This window comes from Embiotoca jacksoni, unplaced genomic scaffold, assembly GCF_022577435.1.
Source record: "Embiotoca jacksoni isolate LCO1_2020_lvr unplaced genomic scaffold, fEmbJac1.0.p SCAF_17, whole genome shotgun sequence".
NCBI classification, from domain to species: domain Eukaryota; kingdom Metazoa; phylum Chordata; class Actinopteri; family Embiotocidae; genus Embiotoca; species Embiotoca jacksoni.
Window position 1 is genome coordinate 10581664 of NW_027185307.1, and position 27892 is coordinate 10609555.

Genomic DNA, 27892 nt, shown 5'->3' on the forward strand with positions numbered 1-27892 from the left:
TTGAGCTACGCACCACATAGACCCCTACTGCTGAATGTCTCTCTTATTTCAGACAACACTGATTTTTCAACATCAAGAAATACACTAAGAAGTGCCAGGGGTACCCTGCAGTTAGAGGGATCCATTTATACCTTTGCACTGTCAGATCAGAGGAGCAGTGGCTCTGTCTTCTTTCCTTAAAAAACAAAACAGCACTCTAAACCCATGCCGACAATCACTACAGTTACTGGTGATGAAGCTGGGGGATCTTGTCTCTACAAAGTTACTTAAATGCCTGTTTCTGTGTCTCTTCTTGTCTTTCTACTGCTGGTTGTCACCTTATTTTCAGCTGTATCGTGTTACTCACGCTTTGAATTATATGTAGAATCTTATTCATGCATAAACCTCACACATGCGTGAATATGATCAGTCATGGATAACAGAGAGCTCGCTAACTGACAAGTGCAATCATTTTCAGAAGTGTTTCTCCAGGAAACAGTATACTGTAGTCTATAGAAAGACTGGAGAGACATTTACTTTCACACAACGTCTTTAGCTCTTCATCAAAGCTAGATGTTTGAGTGACTTTCAACATTTCCAGTAGGTCATAACTTTCCACATGCTGAATTTTGATGATTTCACAGATTTTGGTCCGTCTGGCTTTATTCTGAAAGGACAGCATATTCTCATTGACATCAGATGCATTGTAAGCCCATCTGCAGGAATGATACAAGTTGGGTTGACCAGCATCTTCCTTTTGCAGACAATCTGATAGAAGAATCCCTGTTTTTCCTCCGGGGGGCAGTAGCTTAACTGCACAGTTTGCTGTTAGAGGCTTGTGATGAATTGCGGTGGTTAGCTGTGGTCACTAGTGGTGTGTAGTTTCTGTAGAGTTTCAAGAAAGAGGATGCCGGCAGAGCAGACGGTCATGCCCACGTTGTTACCCCCCTAACACTCCATGCTTCATCTCAATAAGCCCCCTGTCTTTATACCAGCTCCAGAGCAGTTGGAAATAGCATTTGGGATTTGGGTGGGTGTTTGAAGGTGTGTGTGTGTGTGTGTGTGTGTGTGTGTGTGTGTGTGTGTGTGTGTGTGTGTGTGTGTGTGTGTGTGTGTGTGTGTGTGTGTGTGTGTGCCTTTGGCTCCGTTTGTTTGTGTGTGCTCCCTCACAAAAATAACAAAGATTGCACGGATTTCAGCCAAAGTGAGAGGTCATGTTTCATACTGTCAGATAGATCGCGGAGGAAGAGAGAAAAGAATGTAAGGATGCAGAAGGAAGAAAAAGAGAAATGGAGCCCTGTAAAGAAAATGACAAATTCAGAGGAAGACAGAAATATAATCAGAAAGGGAAGTTAAGAGAGAAGAAAGGGAAACACTAGAAACAAGTCTAAGACAGAAGTGTAGTTGGGTTGGTGTTTCCCGGTGTGGTACATTAACCTTCCTCTCCAGTAAAAAAAAGATATAGGTCAAGAGAGAAGGAGAGGAGCTCATACAGACAACAGGGATGGGAATATAAGTTTTAAAAATTTGCTCTTCCTCTGCTTCATGGATTCTTTCTCATAGTCTGTCAACTCAATGCAGTTGAATCCACAAGGCCTTATTGGGGTAGAGATTACATAAAAGCAGTTGCCATAGAGTGAAAATGCATTGAGAATTCAATGGACGAAAAAGAACCAGGAGCATCAGTTGTGTGTTGCTGTGCCTTGTTTGTAATGAATCTGCTCTATTCGGCTCCCAGACCCCTCAAGTGTGATTTTATATCAGTGTTTCTCTTTTTTATATTCCAGTCCAATTACTGCATGCTTTCTCTCCGTTTCCATGATATGACTCCTGTTCACTGTTTACTGCAAACCAGTCAGAAGGTCATGACAGTCCATCACCTTTGCTTGGGACTGTTCAGTCTCACAAAACACTATATGGTGTCATTGCTATCATTTTACTGCAAGGTATATGTTTGGGTGGGTTTAAATGTGCATCTACAGCATTGGTCTAGCTCAGCAATAAACCTGTGGAACATCTAAGAGCTGTTTTCTCGCAGTAACAGTAATTTTTTTCCATCACCGTAGATATGGCAGCTCTGATATGTGTGTGTGTATTGAATATTTTGCTGCTGTGTCAACTAGTGAAGACTTGTGGATCACAAACTGTGGCAGAGTATTAGTCTTGAATTTCAAAGTTAAAGATGAGGAGATTAACAAAAGTCTTGTTATCTTGGCTCTGTGCAAAAAAAATTACAAATGAAATAGATGAGAAAATACATACATATACAATTAGCAATATTAAAATTATAATAAAAGCTATATTTAATATGTGTTGCATTGAAGCAGCAGGTTGACTTATTACACATTGTTAGCATTGTCGCCTCACAGCAAAAAAGGTTCAGGGTACGAATCCAGTCCTGGGCATTTCTGTGCGGAGTTTGCATGTTCTCCCTGTGCTTGCGTGGGTTCTCTCCAGGTTCTCCGGCTTCCTCCCAACACCCAAAAAACATGCACCTCAGGTTAGATGGTGTCGCGCTAGTGGCAGCCTGTTGCAGCAGCTCCCCCCTGAGAGCCCCCCCCCCCCCCCCCCCCCCCCCCCCCCCGAGATGCTGCTGTAGCGAAAAAAATTCCCCTCGGGGATTAATACAGTACATATAAAATAAAATAAAATAAATAAAATAAAGTATGTAAATAACATTCCATATGGCAGTAATAAGATGCTGAACACATATAACCTTAGAAATGCTTCCAGACTCCCATATATTAAAACACTGTGAGGTCACTTAAAATATATATTTTTTTTCTAATTAATTTGCAAAACTTGTCTAATTATTATAAGTGTAGGCTGATGAGCAAAAATGGCAATTGTATCCATATAACATCAAATATATATAACAAAGTAAAAGTGTACTTTGCATTTATTGTTAAATCACTAATCCAGATCCTGCTTTCAATGGCATCATTAGAATACAAGAATATAAATTGCCTCAATGACACAAAGGACTGAAATGCTTATTTGCCAAGTGAAGTATCTCTGTTTTACTTCTGTAAAAATGTCTTGTCCATAATAGACAGAGTCCTCCTCTGTAATACAATGTGGAATATAATAATTTTTAACCAAATTTTACTCATTTATCTTGGACAAACCGTGAAATATGCCTGGAAGTGTAAGACGTTAGGCTGTATACTCACCTATACAAATATGACTTTATGTAAATTTTCCGAGGCTAATGGCTTTCACTACTAAACTGTATTTTCACTGACTGCTAATAATGTTTCGTCTATCTCCATTGAAGGTTCATGAAATCAGTTACTTGTAGTGTATGTCTGGTTCATGGACAACACATAGAGCTAATTATTTGTAATGAACCCTGTCTTTATTCTCCATTGACGCTGACAGCTTTTTACAAACACTTGCATTCAATAATCTCATGTCAATAACCATTTGCACTGCCTCTCTGTTTAACTCTGTCACTGTCAGCTGTGTGTCTGGATGTCAATCTCACTGCTCTGTTCATTTTGTTGTGTCTGCACATGCGTTCATGCGTGCCTGCCTTGATTAAAAGATGTTAGACAGTGATAGTGCATTGACAGCACTGCTTCCACACCCCAAGGAGGCTCACCGAACACCACCTATCACTCATCAGACATAATCTACGTGGAAATGATATGCCTGGGATGACCTCCAGGATTTATGACGGAGGCTTTGCCATTTGGGAATGTCAAAGCTTCGGGATAGGACAGAACTTCCCTTTAGCAGCCAGTGATCATGTTCATTTCTGTGCACTTGTCTTGTATTTCCCTCAAGCGCTCAGAGAATTACATTTTCATGTTGCTCCAAGCACCATGATGCATTGCTGTAATCCACCGAGTGGCTGAAGTACATCCCACACAAGGATAGAGTTGAGGCTGTTTCCAACCTGCTAATATCATAAAACCATGATTGGAGAGTGAATGGAGTCTATCATTACACGGGGGTTCAGTATATGGGCTCAGAGACTCTACTCCATGTCATCCATGTCTTTACACAGCACTAGCTGTGCACTGTGTGCAGAAAACATTGCAACTATACTGATATCATGGTATATTCAATTAAACTGCTGTATCATAACAGAGTATATGTTGAAGCAGCAGACTACAAGCTCCCGCTTTAAAACGTGTGAATGTTGTTGGTGCTGTTTTGCATTTTGTTGAAGCAAGCAGCATTGGATCATTTTTATTTACAGAATTTTTCTAAAAATCCCTCTTTGTACAAAGTACATCACATTGATAACCAGTAACTAAACATGTAAGGGCAGTATTTTTATCTTCACCACTCCCCTCACACGAAGCAACATTCAGAACAAGTTACTGCGCAGTTACTTATGCCTTTGAGAATTTAGAAATGTGTGGACTTATTTCCACAATATTTCGTCGTTTTTTGTTTTTAGTTTTTGGATTATGTTATTTGGAGTAACGATTGAGTTGTGTTCTATGTGTCCAGGACAACCAGAGATCTATTACAGTAGCATCTAAAATACAGTCAGGTACAAAGGAAGGGAGGAAGCACCTGTTAAAAAAAAAGGACAAGAATACAAAGCATCAAAATAGGAAGCACAAAGCCTTCACAGTGTAACATGGTGTATAAGCTGCTGTGTGATGGGAACAAAACACAGCAAGAGAACGAGAAAAGGAGACAAGATATTTGAAACAAATCATTTCAAACAGCAAGTCAGAGGAGTTAATTGGAAACACACAGAGGTGTGCAACATTACAGCTGAGCTGACAGGCACTGATAAGTGCATATACTGCAGTCATGGCAGTTCTAACTCAGAGCAACTTCAATAAGGGATCATAAACTGACATATTTCTGACATGTTTTGATTCATTTTTTTCTCAACATAGCAGTTTAATTTTAGTTATGAGGATTGTTTATGTGCGTCTGTGTTTACGGTTACTTGTAGTCATCCAGGCACACGTGCACCTACAGATCTGTGCCAATACTTCTGTGCTCGCAATGTTATTAATGTAAATATAGCTCAGTGCCAAGTGACATGTGTGTTTGCTCTGTCAGTCACTACAGTGTTTGATTGGCAGCTGTTTATGGAGTCGTGACTCTGTTGCATGGAGTTGGTATGTGTGACCCCAAGGTAGAGACGGTCCCTCTCCAGCTGTAAACCAAACACACACAGAGACATACATGATGCCTTGAAACTCTCTCTGAACTTGTGTGAAAGGTTTTGTAAAGGCGTGGGCAAGTGATTCTTCTGTCCCTTTTTTCCATCCATGGCTAGAGATGCAACTTAGTATGGCGATAATGGTTAGAGGGGTTAAAGGAACTTTGAGTGATTATGACATTGCTGAATTAATGTTTGGTACATGCCGTGTCAATGTTAACGGTTTGTTTACATTCATTTTGTTTAATCTGTGCTTGCATAGTCATGCCTGAGACAGCATGTGAAATATATGAAGCATTCAGGCATATGCATGTATGTACGAGTGTGAGCGTGCACGTGAGCGAGTGTTGTCCCTCGGGGAAGGTCAGGGACATTAGTAAGATCAGTAAAGCAGTCTTGTTCATTTTATTAACTCTCTTCCTGATTACATCTTGCCCTGGGGTAATGCTGCCTCCATTAACCAGGTCAAAGCATGATTACACCACAATAGATTAGCGTTCTATTTTCCTCACTGTGAAACCACTGTGGAGGAGTTAGACCTTGAATATAGATACTCTAAGGTGAACGCATATAGTAGAGTACAATCGCTGTGAATATTGGAAAACAAATCATGCAAGTTCGGCAAAGTCAAATTATTAGCCTTAGATTTTGTCTCATTTTGATGTATTTCTCTTTTGTTTATTTGATAAAGCTCAGTCTGTATCTGTGAAATTGCCTTTCTCCTGCGGCAAACAATAGAAAGGTTACTCAGCTGATGGTTTAAAGGTTGAAGCTTCTGTTTTTAGTTCCAAAAGTAGTTATCAAAGAACAATTGGACGGAGTGAAAGATGCTGCGGCAGGTTTAAGTTTGTGGGCAAACAAGTGGGAGCATCTCGATATAATGTCAACCATATCTCTGCTAATTTTGAAATCGATGACACAATAAGTAAAAACAGGAAAGGAAAAATGATTCTTTCAAAGAATTTAAACTACTGAGGTCAGCCTGCGGCGTATTCTCATACTGAAGCTGGCCAACATGCCCCTCGTTAAAAATGAACAAATCCCCCACTAGCTATTGTCTCTATTGACAAAAATGTTGAATTTTGGATTGATAGGTACTGTCAGGCCTCTACATGTTGAGCGCCAATGGGGATTTCCTTGCTTGAAATTTAGATGGACAGATACATGTGACATTTCTAAACTAAATTTTCAATTATAGACAAGGCCGGCACTTCAGCTGCCTACAGTGAGCCCTGATAACTGTCTGACAGCTCCAGCAAATGATGAAGGCCTGTCTCAGGATGATTGAAGTGTATTCATCATTTACTCTCCTCAGCAGCGAGAAACGACCAGCAAACTTTGACTCAATCATTCTGGTCCTCATTAACTGGCGCAGCATCTCTTGCACACTCACTTAGCTCACATCCAAAGCACTTAATGCGCAAAATACCTGCTACTTTCAGATGATTTCAAACTGAAGCTTATAATAGAAACACACATGCCTTTAAACTGTAATGAGATTTATATCCACAAACAAATATACACTATATATACTAACACTACCCATCGCTGAGTAGAACAGTTAATATTGTGTATCACTGTCTTCCCCACATGGAAAAATAACCCTAGTGGTTAGGTGATGTGTTTTTAAACTACTCAAACTTACGACTATACAATCACATCAATCTTCATTGCAAACAAAGTTTCAGAAATAGAGACTATGTGGGGTTATTTTATCAAGTTTTTTTTTTTATTTATTTTTTTTATAGTTGCTATATTTATAGTCAGTTCTAAACAGGCAATAAACCTGGAAAATGTCCTCAATAAATGAATCCATATGCCTCTGGCACTGATTGACTCTCACAAGGGTATGAAGAGCATTTGCAAAGGTGCCCATAGTCTTTGAAATTCAAAAGTAGATTCACCGCACAAACTACTATAACTTCATACCTTTTCTGCCTCTCATTAACGCACCAACTTTGGCTGACACAAGATACACATTTGCATATCCACAGTTGCATCATACGTAGAAGCTGGTCCCAGGCCAGTCAGCAGCATTACATGAAATATCAAGAAAAATATAGTTAATTAACAAAAAAAGGAAAATGCACATATGTGCTTATTACACAAATTCAGACAGAACTCAGTTTTCAAACTTTCCCAACTTCCAGTCCCTAATTCACTCCCTCTCTTATCCCCTTATCATCCTCTATGTGTCCTCATGTAAACTCCTACACAACTTTCCACTTGCACGTCCAATGAGCGCTCCGCAGATCTCTCTGACACTCTGCATATTCAAACTGTCAAACCAAAGCAAAGCAGTCGCGCTGCCCTCAGCCAGCACAGCAACCAAACAGGGAGGTTGGACACAGAGCTGAAAAGTCTTTCTAATTATGGAACATAGCACATCATTAAGAGACTGTAACAAGGTACCTGAAGCCAGGTGCAGCCTCACCTGTCAGCCATGTCCTCATTATTAACATGGTCATCATGTTTCCCGGGACATCATGGACAGGTTATTAGTGATGATGGGCAGGGGAGCAACGCTTAGTATAAAAATATAATCCTACACTTCTTAAAATGTCTGTTTACTGCAAAAGGCTTCATGTTTTATCTGAATTCAACATGACCTACAAATTCATAGCAACACAAAGCTGTATTTTTTTTTTTTGTATGTGTGGATACACATTTGACTTATTCAATAGCATGCAGTTACTTCAATGTTTTATGTGACGCTTGTCTAATGGGAAAGTATTGCTTATTCCCATGAACGTTTGCTATATGATAGCCTTGTATTGACAGCCATCACACCTAAAAGTGTAGTTCATGGTAAAGTGCCCTTTGGTAAAGTGGTAAAGTGGTGGTAAAGCTATACTATATATCTATTAGCTAAAGGAAGCTGGTGCTACTAAAACATTTCATGGCATAGTAATATGAAGGCATGGTTTTAATCTATAAGCCCATTAATGCATATATAAATATTTATGGTCAACTTAAGCTACAATTTAGCCATTGCTGGCATTAATATGAACTCTGGTTTTTTTCAAGCATTAACTGTTAAAGCAGTTTCTGCAGCATCATGGTTTTTTTTGCTCATTAACATGCAGATTTATGCATCAAGGTCATCCAAAATCTGTAAGGAAACATCTTCTGTAACTCTGCACATGAGGTAGTATGTTTATCAGCGCCGGTCAGTACACAGGCATAAAAAGATTAACTGTGTGGTCAGATATGTGGACCGTCTGCACGACTATTAGAAATCATTGTCTCAATAAATCATGCCAGAGTGCCCTGACTTGAGGTCAAGAGTATTCCAGGTATAAAATATGACCACAAAGTGGCTAGTCTACCCTAGATAGGTGTTTTAATAGGCTATTGATGTCCATCATGTTTCAATCTGCATTATTTGGATAATACACTGTCATAAAAAACAATAGTAAACCCTCACAAGATGCAGGACCTCCTGTCATTGACTGTATTTTAAAGAGCTCAACTGGTGGTCGAGCCGAATCACTTCTTTAGGAGCTGAACTTTTTTTTGTTTAATCCAAGCTGTAGACCACCAGATTTCTACATACACATACTATAATAGTTTTTTTTGTTTTTGTTTCAAACATGCCTTTTGTTTCTGTTTTATATGTTTAATTTCTAGTTTGCTGTGGTAAAAATTTAAGAGAAGATTTAAAAGTGAAATTTGAAGGAAAAAAATGTTTTTTCTCTTCTTAGAATTTTTTTCTGACATTTCTATTCAAATTAAGCTTTATGTTTCATGAAGACCAACTATTTCCTCTGTCCATATATATAACAGAAATATCTGGCACATTTAGATGGGAGATGAGGGACCAGACATACAGACATTTTTGCCTCGCATTGTCCCTCCCAGAGTGAGACAGAAAGGAGTGGAAAAGAGCAAGAAAGAAAAAAGCAACAAAAAGAAAAGAATGGTAGATGTCATGGAAGCCGCAGTCAACCTTTACAGAAATCAATAGCTCAAGCTAAGATGGAGACAGCAGGACGAAGAGGGAATGGAGAGATGGGAATACCAAAAGGGGGAAAGAGAAAGCAGCTGAGAGAGCAGACCATGCTGAAAACAGAGATTGAGTGTGTAAGAGAGGTAGAATGAGATAAAGAAGGTTGCCAGCTCTTTGTGTGCTCAGGGAGAAACCCAGTGGGTTAGTGTCTGCCCCGCTGAGGTCAGCCTCTTCACCTACGAATCGACTGCAAACAAAGACCAGGGTAAGAATGAAGCAGAGAAGAAGAATGTTGCTGCCTGGATGAGAGAGAAGTGTCAGAGGTTATTCTTTGTTCTCCTTTGAAAGACACCATGTATACCTCTGAAATGTCTATGCTGTCAAAAACCACCCAACCTTCTTTTTCACAAAGCTGTGGCTCTCAGAGTTAGACTTTGAGAAATTCTCAAGGCTGATGCAAGGATGAAATCCTCCGAACGTAACACGCTTTTACAGCAACCAGTAGAACTAAATATTATACTTGACACTTGCAAGGCCAGGATATTTTGATTTTTTTTTTTTTTTTTTTTTTTAGTATTTGTGATTTTTAGTCAGACATACCGTCACAAATTGCCAAGGTTAGGCTACAAGCATGGCTAAATCTCCATACTTCCACTAAATCTTTCACATAAGTATGGGCAGGAATAATGCAGAGAGAGTGACACAAGCACAGGCAGGAATCGACCCTTCTTGATGATTGTTGACAAAATGTCTCTCTCCATCTTTCCCTCCCAATCTTCTTCCTTCATTAAATACATTTTACCCTGCATGTAACTTGATAAGTATTTTTTGTTTGATCACGCTACTTGAGAGTATGACTCAAAAGGAATTGGAAATGGAGTAGCCGTTGTTTGGGTAGCAGCACAGCCGGACCATAAAAGGCAACGGGAGAAAAAAGAGAAGTCAGAACTGAAAGGGAGGTAGAAAAAAAATGTCTTTTAGAATAAAAGCCTGAAATCCATCATGCTTCTGACAACAAAATGTTGCAATGATGAACATAGCTAGCAGTTGTCAGCAGGATACACGTCCTTCATGAGTAATACAAAGCCAAAAATCCAGCAAGAACTTCTTTGACAATTGATAGACACTAGAGAGGCTTTTTCTGTTGTTTGGTGTCACAGCAACATGAAAGAAATTTAGCATTATCCTGTGGGTGTCTGCATGCAGGCTTGTATGTTCAAGTGCGTGGGTGCATGCACACAGGCACAGTCAGTTTGTAGTTTGTGTGCACCTCTGTGCTGAACTGGGATGTTGTGAGGTGTTTGTAAGTCGGTTTGGAACTGACGATTCGTTTAATATCAGTTAATGTCCTGACATCTTGATCAGCCCACTGACTAAATTTGAGACTTGTTAAGATATCTGTAGAGGCTCAAACACTAAAAAGGTAAACTAGAACTGTATAGAAAAAAATTCTCCTAAAACAGCAGTGGCACCAGCTAGTCATGTCAGGTTTTGGTTTTACTGACAAGGCTATAAAATGTCATTTCATCTTTGTGCCTTACATAATCCTAATCCTCTTGAGTTTGTGTTTACCAAGCAGCAAACACCGCGGCTGAATGTAGAACATCCTCTCATGTGCCTTGATGAATATTTTCAAAAATTATTATTCCTCTCAGGAAATATTACCACTTGAAGAGGGGGTGTTTGTATGGCTGTCTGTTTTGGCACCGTCAGAAAACCAAATCAAAGCTAAGACTCTGTGTAACATCGCAGATACTATTAGGGATGCGCCATGATTTACACAGTTTTAAAACAGTATTACATAATAAACAATCTAATAGTTCATGCGACTCTCATCTTGTCTTATTCCCCTTTTTTTTTTTTTACCAGAGCCAGGTAACAATGCATTACTACCACCAGAAGGTGGCGGTAGTGCACCTAAAAGCTATTTGCCAACTGCGTTTAAACAACTAAAAAAGGAGGAGAAGAACGTGCTACTACCGCAAATAAGAGGAGAATGAAAGGATGACTACAAACATCCAAAAGTTCTGTGTGGAAAAAAGTAAATAAAACTGAGTGGCAATGCAAAGTCTGCCAGGTAAATCTAGCATCAAGCAGATGCTCCATCCACATATGTGTGTGTGTGTGTGTGTGTGTGTGTGTGTGCGCGCGCGCGTGCGCGTCCACGTGTGTAGGCAGCGGGAGGGGTGTCTTCAATTAATATTGAACTCGTTCTCAGCAAATATTGAATAGCATTTTTGTTAATATCCTCATACGCTATGTCATTTTTTTTTTTCTATTTTCACAGCATATAGAAAACATGTAGGATTTATGCTTGAAGGAGCAAACAAGAAAATGTCCTTTGCTGATAAAGCTGAATAATTATCAGAGCCACACTGGAGATTTTGTTACCCATAAAGTCTCGACTGCTGAAGCAACATGACAGCATACACCGTTCTGGCCCTTTTTGTTTTCCTCTCTTGATTAAGCACTATCTAATTAATGAAGTGAAATCAAAGTTTGCTGGTGACAATTTACCTTGAAGTATAGCATGAATCCTCACACCTTAGCAGTGAGTTTTCACAAGACTCCCACAGTTCTCTTGTCATATTCAAATATAACAATATGACTGAGGGACTGTAAAGCCGCTCTGGTTTTAGCTCTCTATAATCCTGCTAAACATCTCTGTCATAACCAATCCTCTGCCTCCACCCCGCTTGCTTGTCTTGTCCTCATCATGTGAGTCTTTTCTTTTTTGTCTCCTTTTTCTGGCTCTTTGTCTTTTGTCTCTTCTCTCTGTGCCTGTTTTATAAACTCTCTCCACCCGCCTCTCTGATTTACTTTTTCTCTGCCTCCTGCTCTCCCCCTCTTTGCCCTCGCCTCTGCGGAGTTGTTTATGCCCCGTTCATCCTCCTCTGTAATTATGAGTGTTGTTCACTGTATCTCCATCCATATGACGAGGCTGACAGATATGCAGGGAGATGGATGGCGCGAGTAAAAAAAATGAAATGAAAAATGTGTGTGTCTTTGCAGAGGCCATTTTCCTTCATGACACATCTGTCCATCGGCCTTGACCTGAGGGGACACGGCACTAAATGTGACTTATGGTCATAAATGCACGGACACACACATACTGATTGAGATTACCCCGCGGTAATGATGATTATGGTTGTTTATAGTCTTCAACCTACACTTTTGTCAGTTACAATGGCTGCTGGAGGTGTGTGTTTTTGTGTGTGCACATGCTGGCGCTAGTGCATATTATGGAGTGTGTGTGTGTGTGTGTGTGTGTGTGTGTGTGTGTGTGTGTGTGTGTATGGGGGGAAAGAAAGGGGGGCGTATTTGCGGCAGAGTCTGGTTATTGTGCCCTTTATCAAGCAGACAAGCCAATTAGAGACATAACCATTGATATTAATTTTCCCTTCGTCCCACCCGTCTACACTCTTTCCAGGGTGTTATTCATTTAATGGACGGATACACTCGGTGATGACCTGTGAAGAGTTGTAGATGGGTGCAGAGGTATGCAGAGTGAAATTACTAGAGCATGACGGTGTGCTGAACAGTGGGTGCGGGAACGGGGCTCGGCCTCAGAACTGTCAGGGAGGTGGATCCCGTTACGGGTGCTCTCAGGTAGAAACTGTTGAAATAACTCATTATCCTTTCCCAGTCTGTCTGCTGTGGGTTCTGATGTCGACAACGGCGATGTCTCACCTGACATTGCTCACACTGCAGGCAGCCGCAAACTCATTTCCTCTTTAACCTTTTCGATCCGTAACCAAAATGAAGGATGTAGAGAATTTGTTTCTGGGTTATTTTGCAATAGAGGGCACAGCAAAGAAACTAAATGTTGTTTAAGAAATAAATGTTCATCACATTTAAATGTCGCTTATATCAAATGTTTTGCTGATTTAGTCGCAGCCTTGATATCCATAAGAAGACATGGTTTTGGTTTTAAGAACCAAAAAATATCTAAATATAGTTTTATATCTCCTCTTCCAAGCTTCTCTCTGGAGCTCTACTGAGAACAGTTGTGTCTGTGTCTTTGAGGCAAATTGATAGCAGTGACTCTCTTCTGATTGGCTCTCTCTTTTCTGAGTGACACACGCCCGGGCCGACTACAGGTTTTCGTTGGTTTTGTCGGTTGCTGGCTCATGAACAGAGTGACCGGTCGTTGTTTTATTCATTATGAAAGGTCACAGTGGTCTGTGCTGAGGGTGGACATGCGTTTGTGACGTCACAAACCTATTAAAGTCCAAACAGCACAGTTGCTGAATACAGGCTGTGTTTTAACACTATTTGTGAAGCACTTAAACCTGTTTTACAATTTTTAAAAAAAATAAATGGAAACATTGGAGCTTTAAAATGGAACAAATGGTAGTAACACAGCACCAAAGATACATAATTGGCTAGCTTGTTCAATGCGCAGAACTGTATCTGTAATAGAATTTACTTTAATTTAATGATCAATTGGTTGCTTGATTTATTTATTTTTTTTAAACAATTAAAAAATTACAAACTGACACACAGCATTCTGAGTGTATGATGTGGAAAACAAAGTTAAATTTTCATTCAGCGTTTCTCACCAAAACTAAAACTTATAACCTTGTAAACGTGTATCCTTAAGAGCAAAAAACTTAAATTGTTTTCCCCCCATGTTTGGCAGGATTATGTGTTGTATCACCTACTTGCACGTGCTAGTGTCCTCAGTCATTAGACACACACAAACGAGGACCCACACTTTAAAGCATTGTTCCGTATCACGGCTCAAAACCTGCAGGGCACCTTTAGGTTACCCTTGAATATTAAGATCCTTATGTCACCAACATTTACTCCGCCAAAGAATTACAAGGATTTACAGATCACAGGCACTGGATATTTTTGTATGCATTGTAGCCCTTTGCAGATCAAACCAAATGAGACAGACAGGCTGGGCGGGGTGTGTTTCGAATACAGCTTCAGATCAGGATCAGAGCAAGGGGAGTTTGCAATTAGCATGGATTAAAGGGCAGATTATAGCGGGACTAATGAGAACATAAAGAGATTAGATGCCAGGAACGAGTCGTGGAGATGGACAGATATGGAGCAGGGAGCGAGAGAGAGAGAGAGAGAGAGAGAAAGGCCACTGAGACCAGCTGATATGAGAATGCAAAGAAAAGGTGTGCGAGGCAGATATGAGAGAGAGAGAGGACAGGGAAAAGAGTAGACTGGTAGAGCAAGAGATCGAGGAGTGTAAAGTGAGGCTAGAAAGACATAATAGGAAGAGAGATAAAGAGAAGGAGGAGGCCTCTGAGACCAGGAGATATGAGAGAGCAAGGAAAAGGTGGGGGGGCATGAAGAAGAGAGAGCCCTAAATATGTGGGGGCCTTAGAGATGGGGAAAGTTGAGGTAGAGCCGTGAGGTAGGGGAGGTTCTCAAAGTAATTTGATGGATAGGTGGTTAGGGAGAGGAGAAGGATTGAGACAATAGAGAGAGACAGGGGAGCCCAGCAAAGTCACGGAGACAGATTAAAAGGAGCAGAGAGGAGAACAGACACACATGCACTTGTACAGATAAAAAAAAGGACGGAGACAAAGAAAGAGCCACACAAATGCTACTTCTGCCTTTCATACACACACAAACTCACACTGCATTATCTGTAGCGAGAGAGAGAGAGAGAGAGAGAGAGAGAGAGAGAGAGAGAGAGAGAGAGAGAGAGATCCCAAGGCACGGCTAATATTCCTCTGTACAGCCTCCCGACAAAAACAGAGATATTAAGAGGATAGGAGGCTAACAGAGACCAGCGGGTGGAGAGTGGGGAAAAAAATCGGGCTCTCTTGCCTACAAACAGAAATGCAAACAAACGAGGAAAACAAAGAACAAAAAATAACGTTGCCCTGACAAAGATGAATTGATCCATGACTGTGTGTGAAACCTCTCCAAGACTGATTTTGTGTGTGTGTGTGTGTGTGTGTGTGTGTGTGTGTGTGTGTGTGTGTGTGTGTGTGTGTGTGTGTGTGTGTTGTCTTTGTCCAGATGCCTTGACAGTAAAAGCAGGGACATATGAATGGGCAGGCATATTTTTTGTTGTTTCCTGATTGTTGTTTTTCAGCATAGATAAGGGTCTGGCAGTCTGCATGAGGCCTATTCTTACTCTTACCTTTTTTTTCCTAATAATACAGTAGCTGCTCTCGTTAGAGGAGAGAGAAGAAAAGTATTGATTCACACTCACCCCTTAGAGATCAGTGCAGTGAGCGGAATAACAGTTTATACTCTCATCCACACATTCATGCACCGATGAGTTTACCTTTACATTTGGCCTGACAGACACCTGTCAGTCAGAGGGCCAGAGAAGAAATTCAATAATGACCACACTTTTAGACGTATTCACTCCAGAAAGGTGCAAACTAAAAGGTGATGTCTGAGGTTTATGAGCAAGCCAAATCATAGGTTTACGAAAGCCATTCTGGCATTTCAACTCCAACTGTCCGCCTCTCTTAAAAGCCTTCATCTCCCACACCGGGGATATGAGCACCCGAGCATGTCGAGTGCCATTTTGGATCCACTGACCTTTCAGTTCACAGTCTGACTGGTGTGACCCTTCGATATGAAGTAAATGTGGGTGGGCACTTGTTGTGTTGAGTACGAGCACTTGTCACGGATAATATGGGGGTTGTGGACACAAGTGAGGTCAATCAGTGATCACACTAGTAGCACATGGCCCGGACGTTTCAGCTTTAACACAAACCACACCTAAAAGATAATGAAAATATTTTCGACAAACCTAGAAATCAAAAATGTATTAAGTGCAATAAAGACATGGGCTAATCTGCAGCTATATCCCACCACCCTTCATGATTAAATAACAGGTAACCTGACCAGTCATTACACGCACACAGATTAAACCTCTAAAACTCTCCCAAATGATTAAGCAGCATTAATAACAATAATACAGCAAATAATTGCTTGATAATTTAAAACGTATTCATCGGAAGAGCACAATAATGAAAAGCAAACAAATCATAGACATGCACCAGATCTTCACTGCAATTGCTAAATTATCTGTAGCCCCTTTTCTGGTCCTGGTTCAGCTTGATTGCATTTGACTGTATTGACTGTTTTGGTTTGCTATTAGGCAGAAGTTGTGGCTCGTACCTGGTAGATGGAACTATTTTGGTTTCACCGCCGTCAAGGTTTCAAGCAAGCTGAGCTGATACTAAAAACTTATGTGAAAACACTACAGACTACTGATTGGTCAAAGGCAATTGTCACCAGTGACCTGCACAAGCCCATCTTTGCCAAGCTACTGTAGCGACCGCAATGTTTTTTTTTTAATTATTATTATTCAGTGACTACTCAATGCACATCTATGTAAATGCATTCTTATTCTTATGTCTGGACATGGTCTTGAAAATTAAGGTGTTGAACTATGGGGTTTACTCTGCTCAGTCCTAATGTAAACGCTATGGGTACCATCTCGAGTGAAAAGCTGTGATCTTTCTGATCTGAAACAAGTATTCTGGACACCAGAAGATCAAAATGCTTGCTGAGACATCGATGGTTGTGAGAGAACAATGAAACTGTATGATCTTTTATCACTCACACTTTCCTGGTTATCTTTGCTGTCTTTGTGTTGCTGTCATTATTCTTATCACCCCCCCCCCCCCCCCTTTATCTCTCTCCTGCTCCTTCTCTTCCATGTGTCTTTGTCTTTCCCTCCACTGCTCTATCTGTCTTGGCTTTGGAGGGGAGAGTATGAATCAGTATAAAATACAGCATGCATGATGAAGATGTCGACATTAACCTCTCTGGATAAGAGTGGAGATAAATGGGGGGGGGGGGGGGTGAGTGTGTTTGTAGGTGGGAATGTGTGCATATTTTTTGTGTTGCTGAAGTAACAGATAGATTAACCCACCACAATAAGTGGTGTGGTGTGTCTGTCCCTGAGGACAGAGGAGGAACACAACCTCAGGCCTTCTCAATCTGTCATGTCTGTTTTCCGTTTTCCACGTTTGTTGGGGGATTTTGGCTACAAAAGAGAAAAAAAAGGGAGGAGGATGGATGTAGAGAGTAAGATTATAAAGATGAGACAAACATTCATCATTCACAACAATCATTCATTACTGCTTGGATATTATTTGCATACTGTAGTGCGGCTTATTTTTCTACCTGCCTCCATATCATTTTACTCAGGACAGGAACAGACAGAACAGGAATAATGCAACACTTCTACTACAAAGTGGCAAAAGACTTCAGAGTCTAACAATCAGCCAAATTATCAACCACATTATGACAGCATGTTACTTTTTCAGGTATTACAGAATGATTGTCAATAAAACATAAATAGTGATCATAAAATATCTAAAAAAAAAACAGATTTTCCTTTTATGTGGTAAACACAGCAGTGCAAACCCCAAGACAAGACATACATGTATATCATGAGCATTTATTTATATTTGTTAGACCCATCAGTAGGGCTGCAACTAATGATTACATTACATTACATTTAATTTAGCTGACGCTTTTATCCAAAGCGACTTACAATAAGTGCATTTCAACCATGAGGGTACAAAACCCAGAACAAGAATCAAGAAAATACAATTTCTTCAAGAAAGCCAAACTACAAAGTGCTATCAGTAAGTGCCATTTTAAGCGCTACTAAAGTTCTACTATTCAAGGTATGATTGATAATGATTATTTTCCTTATCATTTAATCATTTAATCTGGCAATCATTTTGTCCATTAATAGATGAATGTTTGGTCTTTACAGTACAATGGTGCAGAAATGTCAACCAACGTTTCCCAAAGCCCAAAATGCAACTTAAAATGTCCTCTTTTGTCTTGGTCAACATTTCACAAAAAACTATATATATATTCTGTTTATTATCATAAGGGACTAAAAGTACCAGAAAATCTTCACATTTAAGAGGTTGGAGTCAAAGAATTTTAGCATTTTTCATTTAAAAAAAAATCAATCCAAACGATACTCCATTTTCAAAATAGTTGGATCAACGAATTGACTGAGTAATTGTTGCAGCTCTAGCCACCAGGCCTAACCCAGCATTTTATCAAATTCATAGCAGAATAGTTCTTCTGTTTTCTCTCTGTAATGTAATGCTGTAATTACACAAACGCATAATGCTACCACTCTTAATACTAATCATACTTCAGTGGGACTTATGATAATTACTGTGCACCTGCTTTTTAAACCCAGGCTTTTGTACATTAGAACACACCCTCTCTATTCCTATCAAAACACGCACACAAAAAAAACCAACCATGCTGCTGAGCCTCCTCTTGGCAGTGCCCTCTCTCTGCGGCCCTCCACGTGAACTCTCTGCCAGTATGATTCTATCTCTCCTCCCTCACATCTTCATCCATCCATGGTATCGTGTTCTCATCTACCCCTCCACCCTCTTCCCTCTCTTTCTCCACTCCTGACTTTGTTTGTTTTGGCAGAGCAAACCGAATCACACGAGAGACTTAAACTGGCACAATCCATACTGAAGCTCCCATTCCACCTGATGCCCCGCTTCACCACTTATTCTCTCCTCTCCTCACTCTGAAAATCAAGTTATCATATGGGTCAAGTGGGTGTTTTTTTGTACGAAAATCTCCTCGCTTGTCTGAAAAACTTTGGAGAGAATACTGGAATCAAGTGTGTCATGATAAGGCAGGGACAGTGAGAGGCCAAACAAGCAAGTGAGACAATGCGACTTTGGGCTTATGGGGAGCATGTATTTGTCCCTTTGCCTGAGACGAAAAACAAGGGGTCGTTTATTCAATGTGCACAAGACGACAAATTCATGAATGCAAAGAAGAGATTTATATTTTTTAAATTGACAAGTGTATTTTTTTCTGATAAAGATAGCCTTCACCATCACCAGAATAAAAGATACAGACAATAGAATTACTACACATAATGTTAAATATCTGTTATCAAAAGGTTTTAAGCTTTAAGCACAACATAAACCTGACACCGCTGTGGCATTTTTCATCCTCATCTCTGTCCTCCTCCCTCTGATCATCATGTAGTAACTGCAGGCAGGTACTGCTGACAGAGACGAGGAAGAACCGGTTGTTTTCAGCCTCAAAGTCTCCAAGAATTCAAGTACTTTTCAGATCGGGTTAACAATTTGTTGTTAGCATAATAAACTCTATACATTTGTGTAACACAAACTGGGTGTGGATTAAAAGTGGGCACTGACATATCTCTGAAAGTTTATGTTCTTCTCGTGGAACAGGTGGCTGATAACATACTCCTCCTCTCTCTCTTACTGGCAAGTCTTCCCCATTTTCTCCGCTGTGGTGCCTGCTGTATTGTGTGTGTGTGTGTGTGTGTGTGTGTGTGTGTGTGTGTGTGTGTGTGTGTGTGTGTGTGTGTCACAGCTCTGCCCTTGTATAATAAGTAACCAGCACATAGAGCAGTGGACTGATGAGCACAGAGGAAAGACTCACTATTTTAAACCAGGCTTCAAGTGCTTCCCCCACTTCAGGTCCATGTTGTGCATTATCCGACATAATTACCATAGATTCCATTATCACCGCAATAATAAAAATGGCTTGCTTTCAATAATAACAAAAACACAGATGTATGTCTGCATTTATCCATTGTTTCCCTTATTACAGCGTGCACTCAGTACAGGCCAGGCCGTTATGTTGCTTTTGAGAATCATAAATTTGGAGCTGTTGGATGCAGGAACATTTTCAGTGATTATGGGGTGTTGCTTGTAGAAATTGGTTTGCCCTAAGGCTTTACCTAATATTTCTTCCCTAGCCATGGTAGAGCTGGAAGGAGCATACCAACACTCTTTTGCCTTTCAGCTTCAAGGACAATGACTTGACTCGTTTGCTTGGTTGTGAGTCGGGTGGCGTTTCTGGAGGCGGGGGGCTAAACTGTGTTGACCGTGGTACGGGACCACTGGGCTCGATGCTCACTAGTATAGTAGCACATCAACAACACACACACACACACACACACACACACACACACACACACACACACACACACACACACACACACACACACACACACACACACACATGTACTTGTACACACAAAGGGAGAGGATTGTGAAGTCTCTTGTGGAGGCACTGTTAATCCCATTGACAATGGCTTGTCTGAACAGTGGCTTGAAGAGAGATGAGGCTAATTCTCTTTATGAGGGCAATAAACCCACAGGTCACCGAGATCAAACACGCACACATATACACTCATAATATACTATATAAACACACACATATACACACACACACACACACACACACACACACACACACACACACACACACACACACACACACACACACATACATACACATGCATCTGTAACTTCTTCCTGGAGTTTAGCCCCAGCTCAGAAAATCTAAAGTGCAATAATACAGTATATCACACCTCTCAATGCAATTGTGCTGCATCAAAAGTCTGCCAATGTACCCCTCTGTAAGAAATGAGGCTCAGGAGATTTCATTGTCTCTGATGGAATTTGACAAAGCGATATTGACAATGCAGCTTATTTTCTTGGAATAAAGAGGGAAACATAATATTGTTTCATCCTCTCGCTGTTATTGTGATATATTGCCAGCCACAAGATATTTTCACCTATCTCTCTGCCTTGTTACTGTGCCATGCCAGAATACATTATCCAAGTCAACGAAAACAATATTGCATTTCTTATTGAAAAGCAGCCTTCCTTCACCTTTTATCCACTCATTATAACACACACAAGAAATTGCACACACATGCACACAAAGAAGTGTTTGTGTGTCAGCAGATGTGCCCATAAGTACCTACATTCACAGCAACAATTAGATACACACGGGTTCACACACAGGATCACAAAAGATGGATGTTAATGCAGCACTGAAGCTGCTTTGATAGAAATCTAAATTCACAGGTGTGATCTGTGACTAAGTGTGCCTGCCAGTCTCAAAGGTATTTACCATCCAGCTGTGTAAAACATGTTTAGCAAATGAATGATATTCACCTGGCAGCTGTGAGTTGTCAATATAATGCACATTAATGCAACAAAAGCGATTAATCACCTGTAATGGGAATAAGTTCGGACAGTTCAGAAAGACAATTGTATTGCCTTCACCAAAGTTTGTGTCTTTGTTTCTCTCTCCTGTGAGGAACCCAATAAGCATTGTGGTACAAAGCCAAAAACCAGCAGGAACATTGGGGCATAGTGGGGATTATTTTCCTACTTGAAAAGAACTGACTTTTCTTTTCTTTTTTTTCTCTGTATGTTTGTGTTTGTTCCTCAGATGGGACCCCCTACACATGGTGGGTGGGCCGAGGCAGTGAGAAGCACTTCTACTGGGGCGGCTCAGGGCCTGGCATCCAGAAATGCGCCTGTGGCATCGACAGAAACTGCACTGATCCCAAGTACGACTGCAACTGCGATGCCGACGCCAAACAATGGTGAGTCAGACTGTCACAAAATAATTCAGCTCATACACATAGTTAAACCGGGACTGTGTTCCTCACTGTTTCCGGTTTGCATTGATTTAAGCAGACATTTTGCTTATAAAATGTAGTCACAGCATCATATTGTATGTGGCTTTCAAGTTTCTTGGAGAAAGAATTTTCAGTTCATGTTTAGCTGGCAAGCTGGATACGACTCAATCTACAAACAAGTTTCAATATGTGACCGTTAGAAATAAGAAACTGCTTTTGTCCACATATTTCTGAAAAACAAGAACCCATTGTTTCAAAAATTACAATGACTTTCGAGTGACAAGTTTACCATTTTAATGATGATAAACTGTAAATGTGTGTGCTAAAGTGGAAAGCATATCAACAGTAACTAAGGTGGACAAAGGTTAGTGATGGTCAATTACAGTCACTAATGAGGGGGAAAATTACTGAACAGATTTGTTCTCTTTGCCTTACCTTTACAAAATGTATTGAGTAATTGTTTTAGCTGCTGGGATCTGCCCAGTATCACCACTAGTCATTTACTATTAGCATGGCAGGTGTCACAAAAAGTTAAGAGTTGTACTCAAACTTCCTCAACAGATATTCAGGGACGGATAGGTGTTTGTCATTCAGTTAACCCACCCACAGATTTTCTCAGCCGATCGGATGAACTAGTCAAACTTTTAGTTTTCTCTCACAACATTGCATAGTTTTCAAAGTATTACATTTCAGATCTTCAACTGAAATACTTTCGGTTTAAAATGATATGAAGATCATTGTGCGTATTAAGTGCCTATTATGTGTCATAAGTACAAGTGCTGTTATAGACAACTTCATCTTGGTTGACATTTACAAGTGAAACATTTCTGAATGCCTGCATAACCCACACAAGGAAGATATTGCCTGAAAGCCTGCAAAATTATGATATGACTGCATGAAGGTATACTGATGTAAATTTTGATGAAACTAAATATGTCACTACTGCTCATGTTTGCAATAACCTGTCAGTACAGGATCTGCCTCAGCTGGACAACCTGATGAGGTGTCTAACTTCAAATGCTAAAGTGACTGAATGATGAATGCCGTCATCAATGATGTGTTTATTTAAGAGGGTCGTTTGCCTCCAGAACCAACAGTTTGTGTTTCAAAGCTCTTTTAGCCAGCTGATGGATATTCTCATTAAACCTGTTTGCATCGCTGTCTGTGGGCGTGTGCGTGCATGTGTGTGCATGCTGTTTGTTTGTGAGTAATTACTGAGTGTTAGCAAGAAGAGGAGCTTTCAATTTCTTTCATGTCTCCCTCCTCATCTCTAAAAACTGATGAGATTACAAATAACTCTTACACTGGCTCGTTCTCTCTATTAATATTGTGTGCATTAATGTCTCATTGTTTGGCTGAGTGGGTTTTTGAAATATTACCAATATAACTGTTTCCAGTCATTACCCTTACTTTTGGCAGCACATATACACACACACACACACACACACACACACACACACACACACACACACACACACACACGCATGTATACACGCGTGCTTACTCAGCAACACACATGCATTCGATCTTTCACTGACTCATTTCCAAACAGCAACAACTGGGAATCAATTGACGTTTATAAAGAATTTGTAATATCCTGCTTAAATTTATTGCCATTTTGAAAGATGTTATTGTAATATTTAATATTTGTAGTACTGTTACATTACTGTCAGTGGTCTAATTAACATGATAGCAAGATAATATATGGAGTTGCTGTATTATTTATGATTGTATTGATATCATGTTCTGCTTTTAGCTGATCGATCAATTCTGTGGATTTTATCTCATTTTCATACACACATTCACACCCTTCACCCACGCATACTGTAATAGCATAAATGAAACAGATATCCATACCTGTGCACAGTCGCCCACGACGTTAACAGCATGCTTGCAAGTGCCGACACTACATATTTTTCCATATACCTATATTGTATAATGTATGAACAATTGCTATGCCTTAAGAAAGGTTATTATACACATGCAGCTACCATATGCTATACACAATGTTTCTCTCTCCTGGGTCAGGGGACATTTTTCATCTTCAGTTTGAGCCTTCCTTTCTTCATTTCAGAATCAAAAGCTCTTATCTGAGTGGTCACGGCTTAAAGGCAAGTAATTGTTCATGGAACGCTGTGTTGGCGCAGTTGTGAATAGTGTCAGCCAGTAATCACGAATGTTATTCTATTTTATTTATTTGAGATTAATAAAGTCTGAATTAAACCGAATCAGAAAATGTAGAAAGTACAAGAAGGTTTTCTGAGCATCGAAAGATGGAGAAATTGCAACGTGAAAAGACTTCTTACTTCTGTCTGCTTGCTTTTTTTTTTTTTTTTTTTTTTTTCTAACTCATCTTACAGGAGAGAAGATTCTGGTCTTTTAATTTATAAAGAACACCTGCCAGTCAGCCAGGTTGCCGTGGGTGACACCAACAGACCGGGCTCTGAGGCCAAACTAAATGTCGGACCACTGCGTTGCCAAGGAGATGGTAAGTGTTATGTCATTATAACATCTGTACTCTGCTGTGGAGGGTTTAACGTCAATTTTAGCAGCCGTCTAAACCTTCCTGAAGGACGGACAGCTTGTGTGATGTATTAAAACCACATCAACGTCAAGAATGATGATCAAAAACTGAATGTGAGCTAAAAGGCATTGAATGAATGAATGATATTTGAGCTTCATACAATTTATTAGCAGAGGTTCAGATTATATATTCATTGGGTTTTTTTGTTTAACAATATAAAATGTTTACCTGTGTCAGGTTCTCCTTTATGAGGAATCTGAATTCAAAAGGTATTTGAGAAAAAGAAAAAAAAACTAATGAGCAAAGTCACTGTGAGCTCTAGAAAACAGAGGTTTTACCCTGTTGTCTTACAATTAATAGACTAGGTGCTTCATTGATTAATCAAGAAAATCATTTGGCCGATAATGAATAATTGAGAGTAAAAAAAATAATTGTTTCAGCCCTTATACAACAGATAGCATACAATAATTAGTTTCAGTGAAATATTCATTTTGGTTTCAAATTAATTATTTTTATTATAAAGACATTACACGTTGGTACGACATAATACTCAGACTAAGGATTCTTTGCAGGAGCTGCCTTTGAAATTGATTTGTGAAAACTCCTGATCTGATTTAGCTCATTTAAGACCATTCACAGCACTGAAACATGTGGAACAGACAGCAGGGTGCTCCAAGGATGCTGGGCTGTGCTCTGATTCAGAAGAAGTTGAAAGACAGACCGGTCATGTAACCAGGAGCTCTATCACACTGTGCTTTTTGAGTTGTCAATAAGATCTTAAAAGTGAACTTCAAATCGGAGAGGAGCCGACACAGGATGGGGGAAAACTGGTGTGAGCATTCTGGATTAGCTGCAGGTGTGAGCGGCACCTTTGAGTTGAGTCAGGAGGACTGCAGTTACAGTGGTCTAATTGAGAAGAAATATGTGCGTTAATGACCTTCTCCAAGTCAGCCATGGAGAGGAGTGGTTTCATTTTCAAAATAATCCTCCGCTGCTTGTCGAGGCCTGACTGCATAACCTTTGTGAAGGGCTCACCACAGGTTGAATCAAGAGAACATCTCCAGTCTCTTTAATACAAGCTCGTATTAAATTCCCCTTTTGACACCACGTGTAGGTTTTGAACAATCGAGGGGAGCAGAGGACATTTTTTTTTATATATAATGTTAAGTTTTAGGAAACTCCTGGACTAACAGTCAATGGTACAGCTGCAGATTTTGGAAATAGTTGTGTCTGTTACAGTAGAATAAATGCATGTGTATTTTTACCTTGTAGAAGACGTGAGTCTGTTGTATTTACAACAGAGCCCTCCAGGCCGTACATGATATTAGCACGTATGAATTAAGCATGTACGGTGAGCCATAGTGGAATTGTCAACACATCAATTTCAGGTGATATCGTACAGAGAATGAATCTCAAAGATCTAAAATAAATACGATTGCATTATCCTGTAATTTTTGTCTGAACTGGTCATTTGTCACCCAGGGCATTGCTCTCTCTTACTTAATGCAGGGAATCAGCCTGAAACCAGATTGGAATATTAAAAAAGATTAAATTAAGACTGAATAAATTCGCTGAAAATTTAGGAATGCCAGGCAGGAACGATGTTAGAAGCTAAAACTTTTGACTCATAATTTTGTGTGCTGAGGATGCATCCAAATGATACGTCCATCTATCTGAAAGCCAGTGGAATGATGGGGGAGAACATTTTCAAAGTGTTGAGGCCCCTTTGCACTACAGTACTTTCCATCTCTACTTTTCTCAAGGCCTTTTCTTTACTTGGTGAAAATTACCCATAACAACTTAGCCAATGTCAGCTGACTTCATCACTCTTGATGTCTTCAGGTATGTAGTAGAAAAAAACTAAAAGGTTTGTGTTGCGCAGGTGAGCAAAGTGCAAGGAATCGTAGAATGATAGACGACTACATTTGTACACTCACAGTTCATGTACTACCTGAATTAAGTATTTTATGTGGCAGGTTTGTAACAAGTAATTTGCTGCAGCTGCAGTGGGAGGTGAGCGCAGATAACTTTTATGTCACTGACGTGTTAAAAATGATCCTCACTTAAAGCAAGTAAGCACTAGATGGTATTCTTCCTCACTCTGTGGAAGCATCTTACAGCGTTATCAGCCTGCGGTAAGTGTGTCTCACCATTGCTCCAGTTACACCACACTTATGGTGTACATTGGCAAGCCTGTGTTTCAATACACCAACTATATTTGTTTAGGGTGATGAAAACAGAAATTCCAGAGGTTGTGAGGAGTTTATTCTGTCACCAAAAAGTGTAACTATGGCGTAGTCACGAAGTCTATTTTTCATTGTTTTACCCTAAGAAATTATAGAAATGGTAATTTATGCAAACATCAGAAATCAAAAGGAGGGAAGAAGGGAAGGAGCATTTTTTTCTTAACTATCATCACTCTTTTCATGTGGACGAAATGTTGCCTATTTCTTTGTGCCGAATCCCAGTGGAATTTAAGCATTATCAGTGTGTTTTAGACTGTGCAATACATTCAGACATAGTTAGCAAAACCTTTGGAAAGTAACAAACCTCTTTTGACTGTTTGCCGTGGATGGTTTGAATCAGGTCTTAATTAAAAACTATCATAAGAGCGAACAAGAGAAAGCACTTCATGCATAGCGGAGTACAATTGGGCACATTGTTATTCTGGGTTTGCACCCGAGTGTGAAAATAACACATTGCGCCAATTCACTCTTTGCAAATCACTCAGAGAAACCGTGGCTTTATCTTGACTGTCATTCTGCTGCGGTATATTATTAGTAGTATATGTGTGGTGTTGTGCACTTCCGCGTACGTGTGTTTTCCTGTCTGTTTGCATTTGTGTATGTGTGTGTGGCCAGATAAATGGAAAGTCTCTGAACTCAGATCAGATATTTTCCATTGAAGCACTCATCCTCTCATCCTTTTATTCTGTTCAGTCAAGTCCCTGTAGTTTAGGCTGCTTCTCAGGTAAACATCGGATGTCAGACACTGCAGACAACACACACACACACACACACACACACACACACACAGAGGCAGTTTAATCCTTGATGTTTCTCTTTCTGTCTATTCTTCTAATCAGTGTTGGCACACTGCTCTCTGTGGGACTCCGGGTCAGCTGGAAGACACATACAGATTCTGCAGCACTATGATATTGGCACTTCTCTTCCCATACAACTCATGACCCTGTGCGGTTTCACTTTGTCCTGAACCTGTCTGTCAGTCCTGCAGCGTGGACTGAGTCTGTCTGGTCAGCATGGATGTATTGCATCACATTCCTGATTGCTGCTGTTATACTTGTTAAATGAAAAATGTGTCATTCTGAATCTTTATTTGGCTTTTATACAAAGTCAAATAGATGATATTAAACTTATCCTAATGGTGTGAATTCACAGAACCATAGCAAGTAGCTCCCATTACGAGGGGATATTCAGTGGCTGCAGCCTTTGTTTTTTTATGTAAGCCTGCAGACCATTTGTGTCTTAACATCAGAAAATCAGCTTGGAGATGACACGAGCTGATGCTTGAGAGCTTGTCTAGAAATGTAATTGTCCTTCTTCACAAAACCACATTCTGCATGTCTTCTCTTCTGTGTGATTTGTCTGGTCTGTGCTTCAAATTGATGCTTGTGAAATGACAAGGTTCTGCATTGACTGACATGGGTTGCTTTAAAACCGTTTTTCGCTGCCCCATGTACAGCCTGTTTGGAGGCACCCGAAGGCTGTCAGGAGCCACGGGGTTGCTGTGTTTGTTTAATATGCCTCAGGCCAGCTATGAGTGTTTTCTCTTCACTCTTCTGATTGTGACCTGAACATAAAGCAGAGTGAAACGACAGTAAAAGGCAGCAGTGAATATTTTTCATTTCTGTTGTCCAATACAAATGAT

At 40.1% G+C, this 27892-nt stretch overlaps 1 protein-coding gene across 1 annotated transcript in view; it reads left to right on the top strand.

Annotated features, from left to right (window-relative positions):
* The window catches only part of cntnap2a (contactin associated protein 2a), a 312740-nt gene that overhangs the window by 234691 nt on the left and 50157 nt on the right, over window positions 1-27892 (top strand). Inside the window, exons 16-17 of the mRNA XM_069151565.1 lie at window positions 21288-21444; window positions 23841-23968. Coding sequence (XP_069007666.1) covers window positions 21288-21444; window positions 23841-23968 — 285 coding nt within the window. The remainder of the gene's footprint in view (window positions 1-21287; window positions 21445-23840; window positions 23969-27892) is intronic.